Genomic DNA, 24,084 nt, shown 5'->3' on the forward strand with positions numbered 1-24,084 from the left:
CCTTCAAACCTGAATCTTCCTAAGTAACATATTTCCAATAAAATATACTTCAGCTAGTATTTAGGAATTGGTCAATGACTGACAGTTGTGTAAAATAAATCTGACAAAACTGCATCATCAACTGTTCTTCAGATTTATTAATGACTGAATAAAATGTGACTGGGGTATATTTCTTCTCATGGGAACATCTCATGCTACAGCCAATTGTGACTAAGGTACTATAATTTGATGTAGCTGAGACTGCAGTATGTGTCTAGTTTTTTCGAAAACAGTTACACTGCTGGCTGATCCATTCACCTAGCTTACCCTCTGGAAAAATGTTAAGGGATGGGGGGGGGGGGGAGGTAAGATCCGTCCTGCCACCTGGGTGTGTTACAGGCATGCAAGTCCCAAAGGTGACTGGGTCTTGAAGCAACATCCCAACATCCCTTAAGTGTATGTCCAAGTGGGGAACACAGAGCTCATCCCTGATTACCCCTGGGATGGATCCTGCCCAATGCCCCAACCACCACAGGAGGGCCCATCATACTCCTTGCCAAACAAAGGCAGCTATAATTGATCTTAACAAACCAGGTTAAGATCCTGTAGTCAGATGTCATTGCAGAATGCTCAGTTTTCAGCTACAAGAAGTGGAAACTAATTTACTGTAATTTGATAGCTTTAAGAGCATAGCAGGTTACTACATTTTAGAAGCAGTTATATGGCATTATGTAAATTAAACACTTGCTGATACTGCCAGACATGGTTACAGTATATATACTGGTTCATATGACAGTTTGGGTTACATCAAAGGAAGGTACTGATGCTACTACTATTCAGAATAGTTTGACATCTGCTTATTGCTAAAATGGTAATTCCAGATACTAATCCACAAAGTGCAAATTTGAGAGTTTATATGCTTCTAAAACCATTATTTTCTGAAATTATTATGGAAAGGTTAGTCAAGGTCTGTTGGATAGGTCAACTGAGAAGGCCATCTGACAACTCATAAGCTGTTAGGTCAGTGAAAGGAAATATATCTTGGGTTGTCAGCAGGTACCGTTTGAAATAAATACTGAGAAACTGAATTAAGGTTTTAACATACCACATGGGCAGAGTGTAATACTATGATACTGAGATAAATTCTGATATTTGCAGAGGAAGGCAGCCAAGATGATAAAGGCTCTGGAAACCAAGTCTTATGAGGAATGCTTGAGGGAGTTGGGTATATTTAGCCTGGAAAAGAGGAGACTGAGAGGAGATATGGTAGCCATCTTCAAATATCTAAAGGGATGTGGCATGGAAGGTGGAGCAAGCTTGGTTTTTTCCTGCTCTGGAGGCTAGGACCCGAACTGATGGATTCAAGTCATAAGGAGATTCTTACTAAACATCAAGAATAATTTTTTGACAGTAAGAGCTGTTTGACAATGCAATTCCCTCAGGAGGTTGGATGGCCATCTCTTAGGGATTCTTTAGCTGTGATTCCTGCATCGCAGGGGGTTGGATTGGATGATTCCTGGGGGAACTTCCAACTCTAAATGTCTATGATTAGTGGTGTTTGCCAGTCTGGGGCTGATGGGAGCTGTAAGTAAAAAACATATGGAAGACACCAGGTTGGCAAAGATCAGTAATAAACAGAAGTAATTGGCTCCCTATTTACAAAAAGATACTGTCTCTGTTTACATCATGTGGAGCTACAACAACTATTGCTGTCCCAAGGGACACTGACACCACAACCACTCTTTGCGAATGTCTAAAAGACTAAATATAAACTGTTAATCCTTTAGAGATTGTATGAAATGAAAACCAGGGCACCTCCCACAGGCCACATTGAAGACATATCAGTGTCATGGGGGAAATGGGAACAATCTGATAAATATTTTAAGCACGTGAAGCTGACCTAGGTTGCAGAACAGTGTTAGATGGCGGCTTAAAATTTTTTGTAAATTCTGGAAACAAATAATGGGATCCTCTCATCTGTACAACAACATGCCTAAGCATAGATAAATCCAACTGAATTGGTAGCATCATCTTGCGAAGCACCTTCTCCCTAGTATATTACTTGCATAAAGAAAGCCAGGAGTAGAAAGGTGGTCACACTGGGTACTACCCCAAGAATATATGATGCACATCTCCTTTTCGTCTTGAAGATAATGGTAACTTAATTCTGATACTGACAACATGGATTTTATAAGCCTACTGTGATCAGGAGGGGGGGGGGATATGACTTCATACAGTTTTATATTTAGTTTCGGTGTGGTGGCTATCAGAATTGAAGCCAGCTAGAGCTCTAGGCAGTCCAAGATGATAACTTAATCTAAATGGGAAATTAAAACAACTTAAAACACAAGGCAGCCAATAATATCACAAATATTTTATTATAGGTTTGTAAGAGGACATAATCTGAAAACTAAAATTATGTAAAACAGTTTTGCAACAATTAATTTCAAAGAAATCTATTATTTGTCATCTCAGCATTAACATACCCGCAGGTATATATTTTAATATGATTTAATAATGGAAATACTTTACTTAAAAATTTATTTTGGGATAATCACCATAAACGCATTAAACAGCAATTAAGCTAATGTCACTTTTTGTCCTGGTTTGAAAGTTGCTCCACTGGGCCCTTTCCTCTTTGGATTGCGAAAATTATCGTAGCTAAAAAACAACAATATTAGTGCATTACCACCAGAACTATTCTTTGTAAGAAAAAATATTCAGGTGAAATCTAAAGAAGGCCAAACTCATAAGTAAAACCAGAAATACCTAAGAGGCTTCTTTGGCAAAAACATTTAAAAGTAGCAGTTAACATTTTTATTAGCATTCCTCAACTCCCTCTTCCCCATTCAGGAAAACTAACAAACAATAAACAAATCCATTATAGTTAAATAAGAATTTTAAAGTAATAACAATCAGAGCAAATAACCTATAACTAAGAAAATGTTTAACGTCCACAGAAAACTTTTTTACAACATTTGTTAACAATCACTGGCAAGCTCCAGCAGACTTCTCTTGGAAGCAGAAGCAGCTAGCAAGCCAATGTGGCACAGTGGTTAGAGTGCTGAACTAGGACCTGGGAAATCAAGGTTCAAGTTCCCACTTGGCCATGGAGCTTACTGGGTGACCTTGGGCCAGTCACTGTCTCTCAGTCTAATCTACCTCTCAGGGTTGTTGTGAGGGATAAATGAGGAGAACTGTGTATGCCACCCTAAGTTCCTCAGAGGAAAAAGGTGTGATATAAATGGAATCAATCAACCAACCAATCAGTCAACAGTACAAATTGCTGCCACTGCTAAGGGCAACTGAGGGAGATGATAAGTATATTCCTGGATGTCACAATGAGGAATTGGAAGCAGGAGCTGTGAGGCTGGAATCATGCAGCAGCACAGCTGCTGGCAGGTCAACATGACCATGACTTCAACAGTCATCCCTGCTTAAAAAGGGATTTCAAACATTTTACAGTGATAGCAAATGGTGCCCACACTGATGGAAGATATTTCAAGCAATTTCCCCTCCCTTTTGCAGCCCCACCCTACAAATCTGTTTCAGAGGTTCCTCTAGCACCACCATCCCCAAGCAGATTTGGGGGGTGAGCAGCCTCCCTTTTCCGCTGATGGAAGTCTTCTGTCAGTGGACAGAACCACACTGGAGACAACATTTGGGACCCACAATTGAAAAGGAATTTAAAAGAAATTTCATATGCATTTGATAGAAAATCTCCAGCCATTTTAGACAAGTGCCTATCAGTAATCTGTAAGATAATAAAATTTATGTTTCAGGCTTTGGTAGCGCAGCCTCTAGGGCTCCATGTACCAGCTTCTTTCTCATACAATTTCACTGAAACCTCTCGCCACACTACACTTCAGTAAAGTCTTCAGGATGTGTAGACACCTTAAGACAGAAAATGGTATCTGTGTGGCAATAGACTAATAACAGCAACTGTTCCAGAACACGTGTGAGCATATTTTTAATATTAATAAATAATTTGTGTGATTTCCTTGACACAAGGTACTTACAGTTCAGTAAAATTATTCCAGTCGTCTTGACTAATAGATGGCTTTGTGTTTCCAAGTGCAGTCATCAGGTGAAGCTGAGTAATGCTTAAAGTGTTCTTGCTGGGTACTGATGATGGAGGAGTGACTTCCTCCTGGAAAAAAAATCACATTAAGGGAAAGTACTATAAAATAAAATATCCCTGATATTGACAATGGCCCAGTTTATAAGTTGGGGCTAACTTTGATTTGCAGTAACCATAGACTAGACACCAGACTACAATGTATACACTTATGTATACAGGCAAACTATGATTTAAGCTGTGCTTTTTCTTCCCTGCCTTCCCCAATAGGCTATCCTTTCTGCAGGTAAATTGGTATGTGTTGCTTCGTTACTATTGTTTGGCAACCCTACGCAGTGTGTGTGTGTGTGTGTGTGAGAGAGAGAGAGAGAGAGAGAGAGAGAGAGAGAGAGAGATAGATAGTGAAGTCAAGGAACCTCCAGCACAACTGACAACAGGCCAATTATGCAATTATTCTGTCTGCAGAGATCCCCACTCCATGGCATGGTGACCTGAAGAGGAAGTGCAACAAGTGTAATCATGGTTTGTCAATCAGAAAATAACACCAAACCAGTTTGCAGAAACCATGGGCTACCAATCTGGATGTCCTGACTAACCATAGTTAAGGTCTGTAATCTATAGTTGTCTTAACTGAGCCAGGGAGTTTGTCTGAATGTTTCAGGATATTCTCTGAGGCAAAACTTTGCAGTAGTTACTATTACTACTTCTACAACAGAACATTTCTAAAGATCAAAAGAATTAACAAAAAAAAAGTCTTCCATACCCCGTTTTTGCTTCTGTAATTGGCCTTGATAGCATTGATTTCAGCCCTGAGTTGCTCTATCTGTTCTTGATTAAGTTCTTGATAACCTTCCTGTAAGGCTGTTCTTAGAATTGGGGGCTGATAGGATACTAAATCCTTCAGAGAGATGCTAGCTAAATCATGATTTATGGAGTTTGGTCCCGAGAAACACTGAGAACTCTGTAGAGACAAGTGGGTGGGTGGGGTAACATAATACCGTTATTATTATAGTCATCAATTTTGTGGTTACAGTTACTAATATTTCAGTTATGTTTTTCACAACAACAGTTACATTACCAAAGTTATTTATCAAACAATAGAAGCTTTAGGAAGTATTTTGTTGATCAGATAACTTATTAGTAATATGAAAGTTTAAATATGAATATGTTTCATTTCTAAATACTGTGCATTCATAGGGGATTCTCCCTGGATCAATTCTCATGGGGATGACACAGGTCCTCATTGTTTTCCCAAAAAGAAAAGGACTTGTTGCTGCTTTTGGTCAAGGAAGAATGAGTTCATATTTTAAGTTTATGTTACTCAGAATTTATATCTGTCACCCAGTACTGACATAGATTGAATTAGCACTGTTAGATGCTAAAATGTTTCCTCTGACTTTACAGCATCAATTAAGCAAAAGCAGCCAGCTACCATTTCTGAAGCAGTTCCATTGCCGAGCTCTGATTCATAGGAGCTGCCAAAGTAAAGACGATAGATGTTGGACCTTGGATCTTCTGGAAGCAGCTCACACATCTCAAGAGAAACTAGAGATTGCTCCAAGCCTCCTTCTCCATCTCCAGCAGAATCATCTGATCCACTGCTTTGATTTAAGAAAACCATCGATGATAGACTGAGATCGCTATCTGAGCTAGAACCTATTTCCTGCGGATGGAAATTAACAAAATTAGAATTTCCAACTCCGTAGCACTTCCCTCATTCTGGATGTCTGTGTGGCTCTTTATCTTCTGGTCTTCTGGCAGGGAAGAGCTAGAAGTGTGCTGAAGTTAGCAGTGTGCTCAGGACTGCAATACATCAAGGACCATGGCTCACCATATGAACAAATCAGGACCCTCATCATCTGAGGCCCTTCTTCGTGTGCCTGCCCCACAAGAAGTTGGGAAGGTGGCAACAGAAGAATGGGTCTCTTCTGTGGTGGCTCCCTGTTTGTGGAATGCTCTCCTTAGGGAGGCTGATCTGGTGCTTTCATTACATATCTTTAAGCACCAGGCAGAAACATTCTTCTTCTCTCAGGTTTTTCGCTAATTAAACAATCTATGGCCTTTTAAATTGTGAGGGTTATTGTTTTGTTTATTATGTTATGTGATTTTTTAAATTGCAAACTGCCCTGTGATCCTCAGTATATAAATTTGCTGTTCAAATAAAAGCAGTCGTAAATCCTTAGGCATGCTAAAATTCAGATCTTTGGATCTCATTGTACAACAATATCACAATCAAATCACTGTACATCACCATAACATTTCTAGGCACCACTCTTGAAAAGCCAAATTACAGTGGTACCTCGGGTTACAAATGCTTCAGGTTACAGACTCGGCTAACCTGGAAGTAGTACCTCAGGTTAAGAACTTTCCCCCAGGATGAGAACAGCAGGTTAAGAACGGACCTCCGGAACAAATTAAATTCTTAACCAGAGGTACCACTGTAATTGGAATATTAAGTATTTTAGTGCCCAGGTTACCAGTTTCAGATTGTGGCCAAGCTACTGGACTTCCTGCACTTTAAGATCTGCTTTGGCATCTTCCCTGGTATGCCCATCCCCTAGATGCTTTGGCATCTTCCCTGGTATGCCCATCTCCTAGATTGCTAAACTGAGTGGCCACAAGGGAAAGAATCTTCCCATGGACCTGCATCAAATTTCTATGTCTCAGGGTTTCCAGAAGGCCATGAAGAACTATCTTTCTCAACTGGCCTTCCAAGCATGATGGTTTGGTTGAGTTGCATTATTTTTGGCTCTGTTAAAAAATAAATAAATGGAATGATGAGTTTTAGTTTTAAGTCTGAAATGTTATATTACTGTATTTCCTTCGGATATTTGGAATGCAAGTCATTTGGGATTTGTTATTTGCCTGGAAAAGCAGCCTAAAATTATTAGTGAGAAATAATTTTACCATTCAAAAATGTTATGGCTAGCAAACTCTTAAGGATTTTTAAGGAAGTCCTTTAAATTTCAGTGCGCTTACCTGGGGCAAAGTTGAACCAAAATTAGCATGTACGGCCTCCAATTGTGCATTATACAGTAAAGCTTTTAGGTCTGCTCCTGTGAAATGTTCTGTTTTTTCTGCCAAATGCTCAAAATCCACATCATGTGCCAGAGGGAGAGAATGACTCAGTGCTCTTAAAATTTCCAATCGGGAAGCCTAAGGAAATTAGAAGTAACCCTGTTAATAAAATACTGATTTCTTGCCCTTAGACAGTACTTAATGTTTTGTTTTTCAGTCTTCCGTGTATTTTTCCAATAAGGAAAAGGGCACTGGAGAAGCTAAAATAACATGTGGAAGGACCCAGTGATGTAAACATTATTTTGAATTTTCTATACATTTTCAAGCATCTCTTCTCAACCATAAGGACTTGCAACTTGCTTTTTATAATAACACGATGAGATTCTCTGGAAGCCAGATTCTGTACCTACTATATTCTGATCTCTTTTTTTTAAACACACCTGTAGATCATAGAATACACACCAATACCTACAGACGACAGCATCAAAGCTAAGATGAGAAAGGCCGGAGAGAAATCATTAGACTATTCAAGATCATTGCCTTGACACAGAATTCTACCATCACCATCATAATTTCTGCACCAATCTAATGAAAAAATAAAAAAGAATCAAACTTGAATCTGTTTCAAAATGACTTCATTTTATGTTCATGGAAACTTAGCCACTGATAGCATGGAACGGACATGAATCCACATAGAAGTGAGTCTTCCTTTCAATATTTGGTACAGTGTTTTGTTTCTTACCTGGTCAGGATGTGGACAATACAGACACTTATCCAATCGGCCTGGTCTCAACAGAGCAGGGTCAATCAAATCAGGGCGACTAGTGGCCGCTAGTACATAAACTCCTTAGAAAAAGAAAGAGACTTTATTAATAAAATGCCACCTTAACCTTTTCCTGGAAGAAACAGAGATGATTTGATCATTACCTTCTAAGCCTTCTACTCCATCTAGTTGAGTCAGCAGTTGATTAACAACGCGGTCAGTTACACCAGTGTTATCATGACCTCTTCGAGGAGCGAGGGAATCAAATTCATCAAAGAAAAGTATGCAAGGCTTGGCTGCCTGTGCTCTGCAATAAATACAACACAATTAGGACAAAAGGAATAAACTGACCCTGCCAAGATTGGACATGTGATATCAGCAAGTCTTGTTATTTCACACCTCCCCAACATACACTTACTAAGCCTGTTTCTTCTCCACATTACAAATCCAGCATCTATTTTCAGCACTACTTATAGAAACAGAATCTATCAGCAACACCACAAATCTGGATCTAACCTGTTAAATACATCTCGAACTGCTTGTTCACTTGCTCCAATGTATTTGCTGAGCAGTTCTGGTCCCTGTAAAAAAAAAAAGAGAGAAAGAGAAGAGTACTCTCTGCAACCTGAGCTATTTAATTAATCAATGCTTATAAAGTAAAGGGTATAAACTGTGGCATAACATACTGTAATAAAGTACTGTTTGGGCTATGGCAATTACAGACTGTTTAAAAACATTACAAAATATAGGTTTCCAAAGGAACATACCTTGAACATGGTCCAGTAGTTTCTACTTATGATCTACTCTAGTGGGATCACATTAACACTGCTTGTTAAAGAGCGGGCAGGCAGGGGGAGGGGGAGAACAAACACACAGAAGGACAAAAATGAATTGAAACCCATTAAGTAGTGTGCCCCAAAAAAATCTATGGCAAAAATGAAGCTAGTTTGTTTGGACTTTGTTGATTTGGACTGTAGAAAGTTGGACTATTTTCTTTAGGCTAAATACCATGGGTCATAATCCAGGTATGTTCATATGCCATATTTATGTGTGCATCACAAACACATAAATTTACTAAAACATATGAGAGCTTCTGAAAGACAAACTGTAGCATATAATTTTTATCACCTTATTGGATTCTGACTTATGGAACACATCTTTGTATTTTCAGTTACTGCAATAAATCCTGAAAAATCTCACATTCTTACCTTGATGCTGATAAAATTCATTCCACTTTCTCGGGCAACTACACCTGCTAACAAAGTTTTCCCTGTTCCTGGAGCCCCATATAGTAAGATTCCTCTTCTTTGTCGTATGGGCAGGTTTGCAAATAATTCTGGATACTGAAAACATATGAAGTCTTTAGAAATTGCATCTGCTTTAAAAAGTATATGATCCCTTAATAACACCTGTTTAAGAACCTCTGTGCAGGGTAGCTAAGTGTGAAAAATTGGATTCAGCCTACAGTATGCTCAAGAGGCCAGAGATCATCTTGGAAGTCTCTTAGTGCAGACCGAGGTCATGGATCCTGAGCTTCCATAGCCACCACCCACTATGAACCACGCTGCTTTAAATGTGCATTTTATATTGGACTTTCTTTAGAATTGTTTTCTTTTGTAATGTTTAAGATTATTATTTTTTGTTAACTTTGCTGTGTTAAATGTGCACTCTGTCATTGACGTCTTTTGTAATGTTTTGTTTGAAACCTTTAAGGTAATATTTTAATATCCTGTTAATTATGTTGCTTTGAGTTTATACAGTGGTACCTCAGGTTACATACGCTTCAGCTTACAGACTCTGTTAACCCAGAAATAGTGCTTCAGGTTAAGCACTTTCCTTCAGGATGAGAACAGAAATCGTGCTCCGGCCATGCGGCAGCAGCAGGAGGCCCCATTAGCTAAAGTGGTGCTTCAGGTTAAGAACAGTTTCAGGTTAAGTACAGACCTCCGGAATGAATTAAGTACTTAACCCGAGGTACCACTGTACTCTAGCATCACTATTATGCTTTTGTCAACATACCAACACAGAAATTAATAAATATATACATACAGTGCTTTTTTCTGAGGAGATGCAGGGGTACGCATACCCCTAAACATTTTGTTAGGAATAGTAGGAAATGAGATAAAAAGGAAAGACTGTAAATTTTTTCAATATGCAATTACAGCTGCAAGAGTGTTACTGGCCCAGAAATGGAAACAAACAAGAAATACCGACTGTGGAAGAGTGGAGAATGAAACTGTTAGACTACGCAGAGCTAGATAAATTGACAGGGAAGATTAGATACTTAAGAGACCAAAAGTTCATCGAGGACTGGGGGAAATTTGTGGAATATCTGGAATACTTAAGTGAGGGACAGATGACGCTTAAGGGATTTAAAGAAGCACTGTGAAAAAGTAAGAAGTATTGTCTAAAGGGAATAGGAAAAAAGAGATAAACAATGTCAATATAAATTTGAGAAATTTGTAATTAAAATTATAACTATGGATGATTTACAGAACAGCTGAGGGAAGTCCAAAAGAGAAATAAGTTGTGAAAAACGATGTGAAACTAATGTATTTTGTTTTGTTTTATTTATTGATGTTAATTAATAAAAATTTATATGTGGGGAAAAAAAGAGAACAGAAATCGTGCTCCAGTGGCGCGGCAGCAGCGGGAGGCCCCATTAGCTAAAGTGGTGCTTCAGGTTAAGAATAGTTTCAGGTTAAGTACAGACCTCCGGAACGAATTAAGTACTTAACTTGAGGTACCATTGTACTTGACTTTCTTCAGTAATGTTTTAAATCAATAACGTTTTATTCTGGATTGTTTTCTTTGATGTGTCAATGTAGATTGTAAATCGCTTTGAGGTTTTTTTCTTTAAAAATATTAAGTGGCATAGAAATGAAATGAATAATAATAATTCATAACCCTAACCCTATTATCATTCATGTAGTTCCAAATTACTATTATATGCTCCATAATTTCAATTTTGGCAAAATCCATATCTGTGGTGGAACCAGTGAGTCACCATAACATCTCTATGCTTATTCTGAAATGCGACTAAATGTATCTATATATAGACTAACATTTGCATGAGTGTTTTATCATCCACAGGTGTTGGGTGTTTTTCTGCATTTTCAGGCTTCAGTTTAGTCTGCATGAGCATTACGAAACAGTCCAATAATGATCAAAGAGCCATACATATTATTGCTATAAAGGTAAAAGTACCCCTGACCATTAGGTCCAGTCACGGACAACACTGGGGTTGTGGCGCTCATCTCACTTTACTGGCTGAGGGAGCCGGCATTTGTCCACAGACAGTTTTTCTGGGCCATGTGGCCAGCATGACTAAGCTGCTTCTGGCGAAACCAGAGCAGCGCATGGAAATGCCGTTTACCTTCCCGCTGGAGCGGTACCTATTTATCTACTTGCACTTTGACGTGCTTTCGAACTGCTAGGTAGGCAGGAGCTGGGACCGAACAACAGGAGCTCACCCCGTCATGGGTATTCAAACCGCCGACCTTCTGACTGGCAAGCCCTAGGCTCAGTGGTTTAGACCACAGCACCACCCACGTCTCTATTTTTCTCTATTATTGATATAGATAAAAACAAAGAACACAGAGTTTTATTTCTGTGGTCCTGTTCATGACTACTTCAAATGCGGTGTGTACGGATCCCTACACATATAGTGGTATACCTTCTCTACCTCATATTGACATGTTGGCTATAACAAAAAATAGTCTGCGTTCATAGAGTCCAAAGAATGCCCCATAAAACTGGAATATTTGGCACACATAAAAAGTATGCATTTTTTCACTATGCCTGATGCAAGGCAGCTGAAGATAAGGAAAATACACCCCTAGCAGCCACCGATGAAGAGGGGTACCATTATTAACCTGGCCTCCTGGGAGCAGCACCACTGCCATGTACCAGAACGTGGCAGGGTGATGCAGGACACCTGACTGGCTTCACTGATGTGCCCACGCTGCCCTGCACTGTCCCTGGGTCTGGCTGTCATGCTGCTTACAGGATGCCAGGTCTGTAGCACCACTGCTCCCTGCTGGCAACTCCGGATAACTGCCTCCCACACTGTGCATAGTCATTCTAAGCCACCCAGGATTCTTCGTGAACCTTCCTGTCTTAATAATCCTCAGCTGTTGCATCTTCATTCTTTCCTCAGCTCTGCGCATAAGCATCAGGGACGATCTTCTAGTTTATGCCCTTTAACATACCGTTGCTGAGAAGCTGTACTGTTCTCCTCTCCAGCTTCTGCAAACTTACATATGAATGAGAAATGGCTGTACTATGGGTGCTTATTTGTCCATTTTGGTTGAAGAAGCTGTCACCCCTCAAGCCAGAACCATCAAAGGTCTGTGTTCCTACAAACACCTACCAATGGCAGACACAACTGTAAGAGAAAAGTACCTTGGCAGGCAATTGGATTGTATCTATAAGCACTTGCTGTATCTCCTTGAGGCCACCAATTCTATCCCAGCCAAACTCCTGAGGCTTATGGAGGTTAACGTTTCTCAAAGATGTTGGGGTAAAACCTTCTAAAGCTTTTTGGAAGTCTGATGTTGACAGATTCAACTCTGTTAAAATGGATAAACACATTCACTATGATTACACCGAAATAGTACATTATATTATACACAATTTTTTCTGAATACTTCATAAAATTATTATACATACCTTCTTTTTTACACGTTCCTTTGGTAGAAACACATGAGTGTACAGCACGTTCAACTAACATTGTCAGATCTCTAGCTACAAATCCTTCTGTTTCCTTTGCAATTAGATGGAGATCAAGATTACAAAACTTGTCTATATTGGAGTCAAGTTTATTTTTTATTATGGAATGAAGTATTTCACACCTTTGTCCCTGGAAAAAAAATACAGTAAATTTATCTGTAGCCTAAATTTGAAGAATTGAAGAAAAAGAAGAAGACTGGCCAAATTTCAAATTAATTAAAAGGGACAGATTCTGAAGAAATAATAAAATGCAGATCTGTGCATTCAACATACAGTATCACATTTTATACAGAGATCTTAAACAAAAATACTGGGAATTAGATTGCATGGTTTTAAGATGCTTTGATTAAAACATAATTTATTGCTTTTACCTGATTTGGAGCCTGGATATGTTGGAAACAATGAAATATGTGAATTCCTTGAGCAGAAATCATGGAAGAATGTAGTGACTGTTCAGATAGGCTTGTGGCAATGAGTGCAATCAAACTGTGCATGGAAATAACTTCTTTTATCATATCTGTCAAAACTAGGAACAGAAATACAAATCAATTCAAACTTCTTGGATTGATGGCCATATAAAACAGCAGCTACCTCTCAATTTTAGTGTTACAGAAACAGCATCTTCTTTTATTTCAGTGCATTGTCTGTTCCAATGAAGTTCCAGAAGCTTGAAATTTTCTTTGTATCAGCTGTTAATAACCTAACAAAGCACATTCCCACACTGTATCCAGAAGTATTACAGCACAAGCATATACTTATCTACTCATAAGTAAGTCTCCTGGAATTCAATGGGTTTACTTCCATATAAAGAATTACAGCTTTAATATACAAGAATAAATCATAACCTTAACCATAACATTGTACCAAATGCTGAATATATTGTTTATAGCCTGCAAATACAGACACACTATGTAGAGTTGTGCTGATTACTAAGACTATGCAAGTGCTGGATTATGCTGTTTCTTTCAGAAACATTCAAAAGCTAAATATCAATATTACTTGGGCCAGGGCACATTCCCAGAGGTGGCTATTCTTTTTAGCCCGGGGACTGCATGGCACAGTGGGTGTAGCAAAAAGAGCAGCCATGGCCATTGCATACTCTTTCACACACATATCAGAGCACATCTAAAAACAAGCAACAGAGCTCCCCATTCTGCAGTTGATCTGTGCAGATCAAGAGGAGCAGGGAATGTGGTTTTCTCCACATTGCATGGAAAATTCATTTCAAAGTTTAAAATATTGATAGCTTTCATGAAGATATGAACAACACATTGTGATCTATTCAGGACCTTGCGAAGGTCAGATGTTTCCAATCACAGGACAGTTAAAGCAAAAACAACTCAGTAATGGTTGGTAAACCATTACCATGAGCAAGGCGAGTACTCTGGACAGCTTCAGGACTGTTCTCATGCTCTGGAGCAAGGGGTACTCCAACTATGTGATCAAGGTCATCTAGCAAAACAACAGATGGTTGTTTCCATCCTGCCTCTAGAAAAACTTCTTCCAGTTTTTTCCGTATGTTTTCTAATCTCTTTCCTGAAAAACAAATATAGTGATTAGAACGACACAGAAGAAAAATGTGCCAACTTCCAATACAATCTATGATTTGGCAAGATTATGGGTCAGAGACTAGCTTGTATATGACATTTTCATTATACCAAGAGGTCTTAAAATTATCCTATTGTGGATCTCCTTTAAGATATTTCCTATCTTCTATCTGCTGAACATATAAGGAAAGCTGGTGCAGAATAATATAATTCACTAGTCTGAATCACTCTTCTGCCATAAACTCACAGAATGGTCACAGGCAAGCCATTCTCTCAGCCTCAGACCTCCATCAGCAATATGTGATGAATACACTAGCCTATTTTACATAAATAAAAAAAATAAACTGAGTTCAATGGGACTTTTTCCCAGTTAAGTGTGCACAGGACTGCATCTTAATTGACACAAAATGAAGTAGTACAAACATCAGAGACATAATACATAATAATATAAATAAATCACTTATTTCAAACTGGGAGGAGGTGGGCAGAAGTTCAAACCTACTGGGTGGCTACAGAGAAGACACATTTTCAATATAGCCCAAACTCTTACCAGTTGTTGCTATGATAAACAAAAACACTAGGAATAGTATTTATTTAATTATATGTGTTAGTTGCTTTTCTCACAAAATGACCCAAAGCAACTTACATTAAAACCAAATCAAGAACTTCCAATAAAAATCTAAAAACAAAGCTGAACAGATAAAACAGATCAGGACTTGCTGATCTCACCCAACTAAAAGGGGCGACAACGCCGCCATTAAGAAAAAAGTATTCACCTGGTGCCCAAAAACAGATAAGGGTGGCGCTAGGCATGTCTCCCTGGGCAGAGCAGACCACAAGCTGGGAGTCACCACTGAAAAGGTCTGATCTAATTAACTTGGTAACTTAACCTTTTAGTTTAATTGTATTCTGAAAATCCTACAAGAAGGGAGACAGTTGTACCCATACCTCTTAAAGCTTTGCATTCAACTACTTCCACATGGGCATCCAGTCTATCAAATGCTTCTTTGCAGATGGCTTTTGCTAAAGTTGTCTTGCCACTTCCCTGTAAAATAAATTAGGGCTAAAAACTCCTAAAATAATACCCAGATTGAAAAACTATCAAAGTTTGCTACTATGGTTTTCTATTTCTGTAATATTTAACCTGATAGTGTAAAATCATGCAGATTCAATGCAGTCTGTTCAAGTCTTCCAGATCCAATGTTTATTTATAGCCCTTGGAAAAACAAAGCATGTATGTGTGCATGCACACACACATTTTGCTTTCTTCCTCTCTATCTAGGGGTAAGGGGAAAGTGATGCAAGGGTGGAGGGAGAGAAGCATGCAGATGGAGGAATCTCCATGGCACTCTCTCAAAATTCTAAATGTACTCACACGCTCAGAAAGATTGTTAACCACTTGAATTGGACTAATGATAAAACCCAGAATTTATTGGGTGCTAAAACAGAGAAATGTAAAAGTTTTACCTTTGCTCCAGTAATCAGGATACCTCCACTGCATAGCCCTGCAGATATGGGAGCTAGCTTTTGAGACAGTGGTCGTTTCAAAAGGCTGTGAGATACATGCTTCAAAGAAGATACTGCTAAATTATCAACTCCTCTGCAATGGAAATGTTAAAAGAATTGAGTGCCCTCTCAATGTACTGTAGTCAAATTAAATCGTATAAAATTAAAACCTTGGCTATTTCAGAGTACTCTCTGTCTCGATTATTTATAGAACTGTAGCCAATGTCCCAGTTGCAATATTTGCTACTGTACTGCACACACTGGTGGCAACTGCAGAATAATGTTGGCCATTAAGTATGTCAAACATTCATTTTGCAAAAATTTCCATGTATGTGAAGAAATAATCCTGCATACGACTGCACTGTTTGCTGCACCCCATTGTATGTGTGTTCAGATAGACCAACCACACCAGCAAAACCTGTATTAGAGGGCACAGGTGTGCCAAGTACTTGCCCAATTTCTGAGTCATGTAATTAGAACTATATATGTGTTTAAATATTGACAGGACTCTAGGGCTAATCTAATGTTCTCTTTAGCTACAACGTTATTGACATCTAAAATGCTTCATATTTATATTACACATTTAATATTTATTTTTGCATAGCTTTTTATTGTTGATTTTTTATTCTAATTTGTGATAGTATTAAAATGTCTCACCCTAAACTGTTCAGACCAAACCATGGAAGAAGCTGCTCACAAGAAGATTGTGCACCACTGCCATTGGCTACTGAGGTCACAGGATGTACCAAAACCTACACAAAAGAAGACAGTCACTATTTAGAAGTGAGGGTGCCTTTTTAGAACATGCTGTGTGTGTGTGTGTGTGTGTGTGTGTGTGTGTGTGTAGAGAAATACTGAATACATACTCCAATAAAATTCAGAATGGGATTTTACTGTAAGAAATCACATAGAAGAAACTTGTCTCCCAAGAAGCTCAGGATTGTAGTGGGTTTGTCCTTTGGATAAATAGCCATAAACAATTTTTTAAAAGTATCTAATTACTACACTACATTTAAAATACCAGGTGATTTTCAGATTTCCTTGTATTCTAAATCCATCCAGACTCTATGGCAGCCTTCCCCAACCCAATACTCTCCAGAAGTTTTGAACTACAACTCCTAGCAATCCCACTCAGCAATCCCACTCAGTCAAGGGCAGTGGAACCTGTAGTCCAAAACATCTGGTTGGTTAGTAGAAGCAGGAAAGCTGCTGTACAGTTTTCACTCCATCAATTCTACAATGAAAATTAAAGTTGTCATTACAATATAGAAAACTGGAAATTAGAAAACAATAAACACACTTCAAAAATCAGGAAGTGAGAGAACTACAAGCTTGCTTTGGAAGATGGGGGCAGGTTGCTGCAAAACCTTTCCTTAATCTTCTTAAGAGAACTTGAATTTATCATCCAATGATGTTCATTGTGACTGAATTTATGTACAGATTATCATAAGAGTCTCCTCTCCTGCAATGCTTCATGTACAATGAGTCAAAAACCAAAACGAATACGAAAGATACCCTAATAAACAGAATTGCACTGTTGATATAATTTAAGTTATTGGATACCTGAAATAAGTGATATTTACTTGCATATTTGTCTTCTGCAACAAGCTGGGACTCAGGATGTAAGTATTATTTGCCTTCTCCTCTTCAGAAGTAATGACATTGAGGACAAAGTCCTCCATACCTTTCAAAACATAATGGACACATCAATTTGCGTCTGATACAAAATAGTAAATTTTAATACTTTGTAAATCTTGTATTATACACTGGTAAACCCTAGCTCATGCAAAAGTGTTTCAATGTGTATGTAAGTATTTTTGTGGCTAAAGGCTTTGATCACACTTTGATTCACTGGCAAAGACCCATTTAATGGTTGACCATAGGTGAGAGTATGGATCTTTATTTATTGGGAGCACCTTTATTTAAATACAATAGTTAAGTAACAGACTGAAAAGACAATGATAAATAACTCATAGTTTTTAAAAAAATCAAATATATTTTCATAACTGGGTAGAAATATATTCACAATCACTGCTAAGGGCAGTTCAGCTTACCATCTTTAAGAGCTAATTGTATATCATTCGTGCCTGCTATTAGCAAGGGAAGTTTGCTATAATCCTCTATCCACAAATTAAAGGCATTTTTAATTTCATCGTCACTGATATCTTTATTCTAAAATGAAGAAAGGATGAGAAGCATTGTTAGTTCAGTAAATATTCCTACCAGTTTCACACAATAAACATTTGCTCATTCAAGTATACAAGGGTCAGAAGTGCTAAGAACTGAGGCAAGTCATTATCTGAGGATTTACTAGTGGCCCCAGTTTTATCCAAATTATGATTATCTTCTTTATTATTTCCTAAGGAAAAATCTATACTGAAAAAAGAGTTTAAATATTTAACTAATGTTAAATATTATGTTAAACTATGTTCAAGCTCTTAACTGTATATGCAATAACCATTTTAGTTCACTTGTGACATTACTGCTCCTCAACAGTCTAAATCAGGGGTTAGCAACCTTTTTCAGCTGTGGGTCGGTCCACCATCCCTCAAGCATGTGGTGGGCCAGGCTATATTTTGAAAAGAAAAAATAAGAACCATGCCCCACAAATAACCCAGAGATGCATTTTAAATAAAAGCGCACCTTTTACTCATGTAAAAACACAAGGCAGGCCCCACAAATAACCCAGAGATGCATTTTAAATAAAAGGACACATTCTACTCATGTAAAAACACGCTGATTCCCGGACCATCCACGGGCTGGATTGAGAAGGTGACTGGGCCGCATCCGGCCCCCAGGCTTTAGGTTGCCAACCCCTGGTCTAAATAAACTCCTTATATTCTTATGAAGAACTGGTAACCGTAGGTTGATAATGCCTTTGGAATAAATTGTCTCAAATAATAGCATAATGCAATATGAATTTCACCAACTTGTAAAACCACATGGAATCAGCTTAACAAATAATTACGGTCAAGAATGCAAACTCACTAAATATTTTTTGGGATGCAATCTAATAGATGAGGGAATTTTAGGATCCAAGTTCACTGATGTGATTCTGACAGCTGAATGCATTTCTATGTGTAGTCTCCCTCTCAACTCTTCTGGTATCTGAAATAAAGTTAAGAAAAACAAGAAATATGAAAGAATAAATGCTGAAGACTATTCTACACATTTCACACTTCAAAGGTATATCCACCAGGGTTGTACTTGAAGTTTGCATAACTTAAGAATGACTTAATTTTTTAAGATTTCGAATGTACCTGAAGATTTCAAATACCCTGACTGTCCATCAAATGTAATTTAAGCCTCCTCAGTTTCAGTTAGTAAGGAAATATAACTATTTCAGTTAAATAAAACAAACCAGACAAGTATATTTTTAAAAAAGAAGAAATGGTTTGAAACTGTATGTTGGGCTCCACCCAGAGTGGCTGGGGCAACCCAGTCAGATGAGTGGGTACAAATAAATTATGAATTATTATTATTGCTGTTGTTATTATTATTATTTTCAGACTAGATCCTATTGAAGTTAATGGAACTATTATAAGACAACTATTGTGGCTTGGAGATGGTACCACTGTGATCCTGAGGACACTTCTTTATAAATAATCCACTATAATCTTTAGATCTTATTTCCAAGTAACCATTTTAAAAAATGTAATATTATTAAGCAATGATTCAACACTTAAAATCTTTAATCTTCTGTAGGCTTCTGAAATTGGACTAACCCAAACTCTTCCGACATGCAGTTGTTCCATGTTGTTATTACATATTATAGCACTCTTTAGATCCTCAAATCCATTCCATATTATTTGTACAATAGATATCTCATTGGATTCTTGACTTTTACTAGGGCCGGATTGCTTTTTGTCTTCTCCATTGATCATCTGTTTTTCTTTCTTTGACATTACATTCTGCTTTGACTCTTGATGCTGCTGTCTTGGAGAGAGCAGTGTAGTGATTTTCCCGTAAGACACTTTAATATTAGCTTCTAAAGCAGGGAATTCTAGATTCCATGGAAATACATGAATGGCGTTGCATTTCTGAAACGTACATGTTGCCAATGTATTTTGCACACTGGGGGGCTGAATCTGGCATACTCTGAAAACAGAATCCATGTGAATCAAGTTTAGCAGCCCATCTTTGGCAGCATTCAGTTCACCTGTGTCACGAGAAGCCTCCTGTTCTTTGTCAGAAGAGAAAATGTTCCCAATTAAATTCCATATGTTTGGCAGGACACTTGCAGTTAATGACGCCTTTGCATCTGGCTTAGGCTCTTGGACTCCTGTATTTAAATTAGTTTCTTTGGCACATGATTCCTTAGTTGTTGCTCTTGGATCCAACATGGTTTTAGGAACATTGTCCTGTAAGATGTCACTTCTTGTGGAAGGCAGCATGGTGGAACTTCCTTCATACTGACGTACTTTGGGGCGTATGAAAAGCTCTGTACGAGCTTCCAGTCTCCCATAAAGAGCAGCAGGTTTTAGAGTAACTGGAATTAAAGAGAGGCAAGTTAATACATATGCCACCTTACAATTATTCCTGCAACGTTGTAGGAAGACTTGCATGAACACTTACCAATCTGGATATAAATACAAGTGTGTTGTTCTACCCACACTGGGAAGACAGCTTTGGGAAACACTATTCGAATTTGGTCAAGAAGATGGCTTTCAAGTGAGAAAGCATGCAGCTCCTACAATACATTGCAGAATGTTAGAAAACATTTCATATTAGAACTCATTTGTGTTTCATAATGAAATTTGTATACTAAACTGGATCTGAACCATAAGGAAAACAACAAGAGGAAACACTCAGAAAAAAGCATTAGGAGGTGGGGGGAGTGAGAGAGGACAGGAATGAAGAACACCACCCTGTTTAAAAGCACTAGGAGAGCTAAATAATTTAAATTTCTGTATTACCAGGATCTCCCAATCATCGGCTGAGAGGGGTTCCACTTCTACTTGCTGACAGGACAAGACTTGAGAACAGGGCTCGAGGAAGATCTGCCAAACAATAAACCTTTTTGAAAAAATACTCTCAATATATTTACATAAACAATGCAGAGGAGATGGAGTGAGTCATGGAGTTGCTGACAATGGGGATGAACCACAAGCACTTGCATTTAACCAAATTGCATTATAAGTTTTTCACCATTTATTGTTCAGCAGTGTTGCTTGTTCCCCTTGGAAAATCAACAAACCATTTCCCAGCCTTCCTTTAAAAAACAGTTTGCGACTTGGTTCAGGACATTGTCAAATGCTAAAAGGTTGGATAGAAGACACTTTTACATGTATATGTTCATGAAACAATCAACTCACTAAATATGAACAAATCACCCTGATATAGAACAGCTGTAATTCATGCATGGAAGCAGCTCTCAACATTATATATTTATTGATTAGGTCCTGTAGAAATAAGTACATGCTGCGCCAGGCAAGGTAAGGGGAATCCCAGCTTTTAGAACCAGGGGTTGTTTACATAAGCTTTCAAACAAGTACTTTCAGTTCTGATAAACTTTTGGCGAGAGAGAAGGCTGATTCCAGTCACTGCTGTTTTCCATCACAGATCATAACTGGCAAAACTAGCAGTACTCTCCATCTGTCACTGAGATCTTTGCACACAGCTGCCTTTGCACAGCTGAATACAAAGAACCTGAAACTGGGGCCTGCATATTTTGCAGATACAAGGAAACAAAAATGTACAAATGAATAGAAGCCATAGAAAAAGAGTCATTTCCAAAGTTACTTGCTCTATAATTTTGTCCCATTTTCAATGTTACCCTAAATGTTAAACACCAGTTCCTGCAATTCAGGTGTGCTGAACCCTTATTTATTTGCAAAAGCTTTACTAAAAAGAATTTTGACATTACTCAGTAGACAGATGGAGACCAATGATTATGAAATATATTTGCCTAGTTTAATATTCTAGTCCAGGCAAGAAAATAAAAGTCAACATTCCAAACCTGTTGCCCATCTTTGATGCCAAGTTTCTCTGCAAGTTGTCTGTTCATTTCTACAACATTTCCAGCATGCTGACCACAATGTCTAGTTTCTGTCCAGCCCAAGAAAACAGGCTGATTGCCCCAAGAAGCTTTCACAGCTTGATCCTGTTAATGCCACAGAAAACAGATATATGTCAAATAGCATAGCAGCCTGTAGTACCCATAATTATTTTTTCAGTTATCTATATGTGATTGCGCAAATAGCATCAATAATTATTCAGCAGAGGGGAAGTTTATATGACACATTTCTGTACAGAATTCTTATCTACAGGATACTGTATTAATCTTGTAGAAAACATACATTATTTTGGAACACTAATGTGTTTAGTGTGTCTTTCACGTTTAAGCAAACAAGTAAATGCAAGAGCTGTTTGACAGTGGAACAGACTTCCATGACAGCTGGCGGACTCTCCTTCCTTGGAGATTTTTAAGAGGTTGTATGGCTATCTGTCATGTATGATTTAGTTGAGATTCCTGCATTGCAGGGGGTTGGACTAGATGACCCTCAGGGTACCTTCCAACTGTACAATTCTATGATAAAAAATTGATTTTGGGGGGATGCTAATGAAATTAGTGCAGTCCTGTGTTTGATTGGATGCATGTGCAGAGCTTTTCTATGAATGGGCTCCCTCATCTACTTCAATTGAGAAAACGACCTATGTGTCCAAAGAGATGTCTACAGTCAGATCCCTTTACTGAAACAAATGGAAGAATTGCTGTGGTTGGTGGAGTTCCACAAACACTGAAGCCTTTGTACCCAACTGCTGAACCAGGCCAACAGTCTTGCAGTTTGTACACAATTTGGTTATACTCATCCTGTAGAAATTCCAAATGCTTTTCAGCCCTTATTTGATACGAACATGTACGTTTTATACAAGGATTCCCAACACCAATATAGTGCAATGGCAAAACACCTAACAATGTTGCAGCAGGTTAACAGGCAGGTGTTAATGACAAGAGAACATTGTGAAACTATGACTTCACCTACAAAGATGTATGTACAGTTCAATTCAGGGGTGGGGAACATGAGACTCTTTGCCTAATTTTATGCAAGTGGGAGGTGACTGGAGAAAAGAAGGGTCGATGGGGTGGCAGGAAGAGAGGGATATAAAATGGACAGAGTGATAGAGTGGGGGAACCCTCTGCAAGTGAACAGTTCAGACCTCTGGCAAGGGTAATATATATGGGGAGGAAAGATGCTACAGAGGCCACTAACAGGCAACAGTGAAGCTTAACAAGCCTGACCAATATCCTCCATGAATCAACAGTGTACCACTGAAAGTGCATTAGTTACCTATGTTTTATATCTTTTTTGGCTACTATTGATTTTAATAACCTTTTAAACTGTTTTTATTGAGAACACTTATTTAGACACAGAAAGCATATTTTTGTTCCTTAATGAAGCAGATAAATTCAATAATTTGAGTTTTTAATTAATTTCAATGTCAGTAGTCCATTTCAAGAATATCTGCAAGATGGAATGTAAAAATCATTTCACATAATTCTTCTTTGCACTGAAGTTAAGACTTTGTTCCACTAGTGTTACCAGGACCCTTACAGAAGAGCATCTCCTAATTTGATGCAGTAGCTGCTGTACCCTATACAGTATAAGGTAAAGGGGGGGGGGATTCAACTCTTGTGTGCATGTCTGTGAAAGAGAGCAACAGTGTCAGATATGGGACACCTGTTCCTTTACGAACTGTGGGAAGCTAAAGAAAGGATGGCAGGTTCTCTCACTCATAAAAGCTGTAGTGGCGACATAATGAGCATGACATAACAAGAACCTTTAATTTTGTATCCTTCTACCTTCTGCCCTGCGAATAAAGTCTCTCACAGGCCCCGTTGTATCCTGAACCCAGTCACCTGAGAACCACACCCCATAGCGCCAAGATGCTGGAGGGCAAAAGAGGATTCCCCCGAGCCCCCCAATCCCCACTGCTGCCATAGCAACGGGACGCCAGGACCCTGGCAAGGCTGACGAGAAAGAAAGCGGCGACTGAACGTCGCCAGAAGAAGACGAGGAGAGCAAACGTGTGAACGAGACGGCTGCCCACGTTACCATAGCGACATGACATGACATGGGGGGGGGAAGGGTGGCTGAGGAGATAGAAAAGGCCCTCAGAGAAACGAGCCAGGGCGAATTCCCATGATCCTCTCTGCCCGGATAAAGCCGCCCTCCCCCGCGTTCCTGTACCTGCTGCAGACGGAGGCTGGAAGCCAGCCCAGGCGGCAGGTGCAGGAAGCAGTCCCGGGCGCCGCTCAAGGAGACGCTCGCCGTGGCAGCCCCGGGGCCTCCCACCCCCCACATGGCAGGTGCCGGCCCTGCGACCGCGCAGAGCCCCGTGCGGCTCGCGCTAAGGGCCGCAGAACATGTACTTGCTGCTGCTGCTGCCGCCGCTGCTGCTGTTCCTTCCTGCTTCTCGAGCGGCCCACCCTCTTTGCCCGCTCGCTGTGATTGGCTGAA

At 39.0% G+C, this 24,084-nt stretch overlaps 1 protein-coding gene and 1 long non-coding RNA gene across 3 annotated transcripts; one reads left to right on the forward strand and one right to left on the reverse strand.

Moving 5' to 3' along the window:
• Positions 1-2,338: 2,338 nt before the first annotated feature.
• Positions 2,339-24,069, reverse strand: PEX1 (peroxisomal biogenesis factor 1). Of its 2 annotated transcripts, none has more exons than XM_079948425.1 (24): positions 23,815-24,069; positions 21,582-21,725; positions 20,539-20,622; positions 20,198-20,312; positions 19,348-20,111; positions 18,611-18,730; positions 17,677-17,794; positions 17,206-17,306; positions 16,280-16,374; positions 15,584-15,716; positions 15,065-15,161; positions 13,935-14,105; positions 12,941-13,095; positions 12,510-12,699; positions 12,243-12,409; positions 9,047-9,181; positions 8,355-8,419; positions 8,003-8,145; positions 7,818-7,921; positions 7,037-7,213; positions 5,490-5,720; positions 4,821-5,018; positions 3,999-4,129; positions 2,339-2,640 (listed from the first exon to the last, which is right to left on the reverse strand). In XM_079948425.1, exons 1-24 carry the CDS (start codon positions 23,926-23,928, stop codon positions 2,559-2,561), a joined length of 3,834 nt encoding a protein of 1,277 aa, XP_079804551.1. In that variant the 5' UTR covers positions 23,929-24,069; the 3' UTR covers positions 2,339-2,558. The 2 variants fall into 2 exon arrangements, with proteins under 2 accessions (XP_079804551.1, XP_079804550.1); XM_079948424.1 differs by lacking the exon at positions 23,815-24,069 and adding an exon at positions 23,427-23,548.
• On the forward strand, positions 4,136-9,867 carry LOC307200093. The gene is made up of 4 exons (XR_013832316.1): positions 4,136-4,408; positions 4,446-4,663; positions 7,522-7,773; positions 9,299-9,867. It is a non-coding gene; the product is annotated as an uncharacterized lncRNA (long non-coding RNA).
• Positions 24,070-24,084: the final 15 nt, after the last annotated feature.

The sequence above is a fragment of the Podarcis cretensis genome (assembly GCF_951804945.1).
Source record: "Podarcis cretensis genome assembly, chromosome: 12".
In the NCBI taxonomy this organism is placed as follows: Eukaryota; Metazoa; Chordata; class Lepidosauria; order Squamata; family Lacertidae; genus Podarcis; species Podarcis cretensis.

Bases quoted from the DNA above. Each gene is read 5' to 3' on its own strand.
- PEX1 (XM_079948425.1), bottom strand. From the start codon at position 23,928: ATGTGGGGGGTGGGAGGCCCCGGGGCTGCCACGGCGAGCGTCTCCTTG. The intron at 12,700-12,940 runs GTAAAAGCAATA...TTTTTTTTCCAG, and splicing joins ATATCCAGGCTCCAAATCAG to GGACAAAGGTGTGAAATACT. The intron at 7,922-8,002 runs GTAATGATCAAA...TCTTTTTCTAAG, and splicing joins TGGAGTAGAAGGCTTAGAAG to GAGTTTATGTACTAGCGGCC.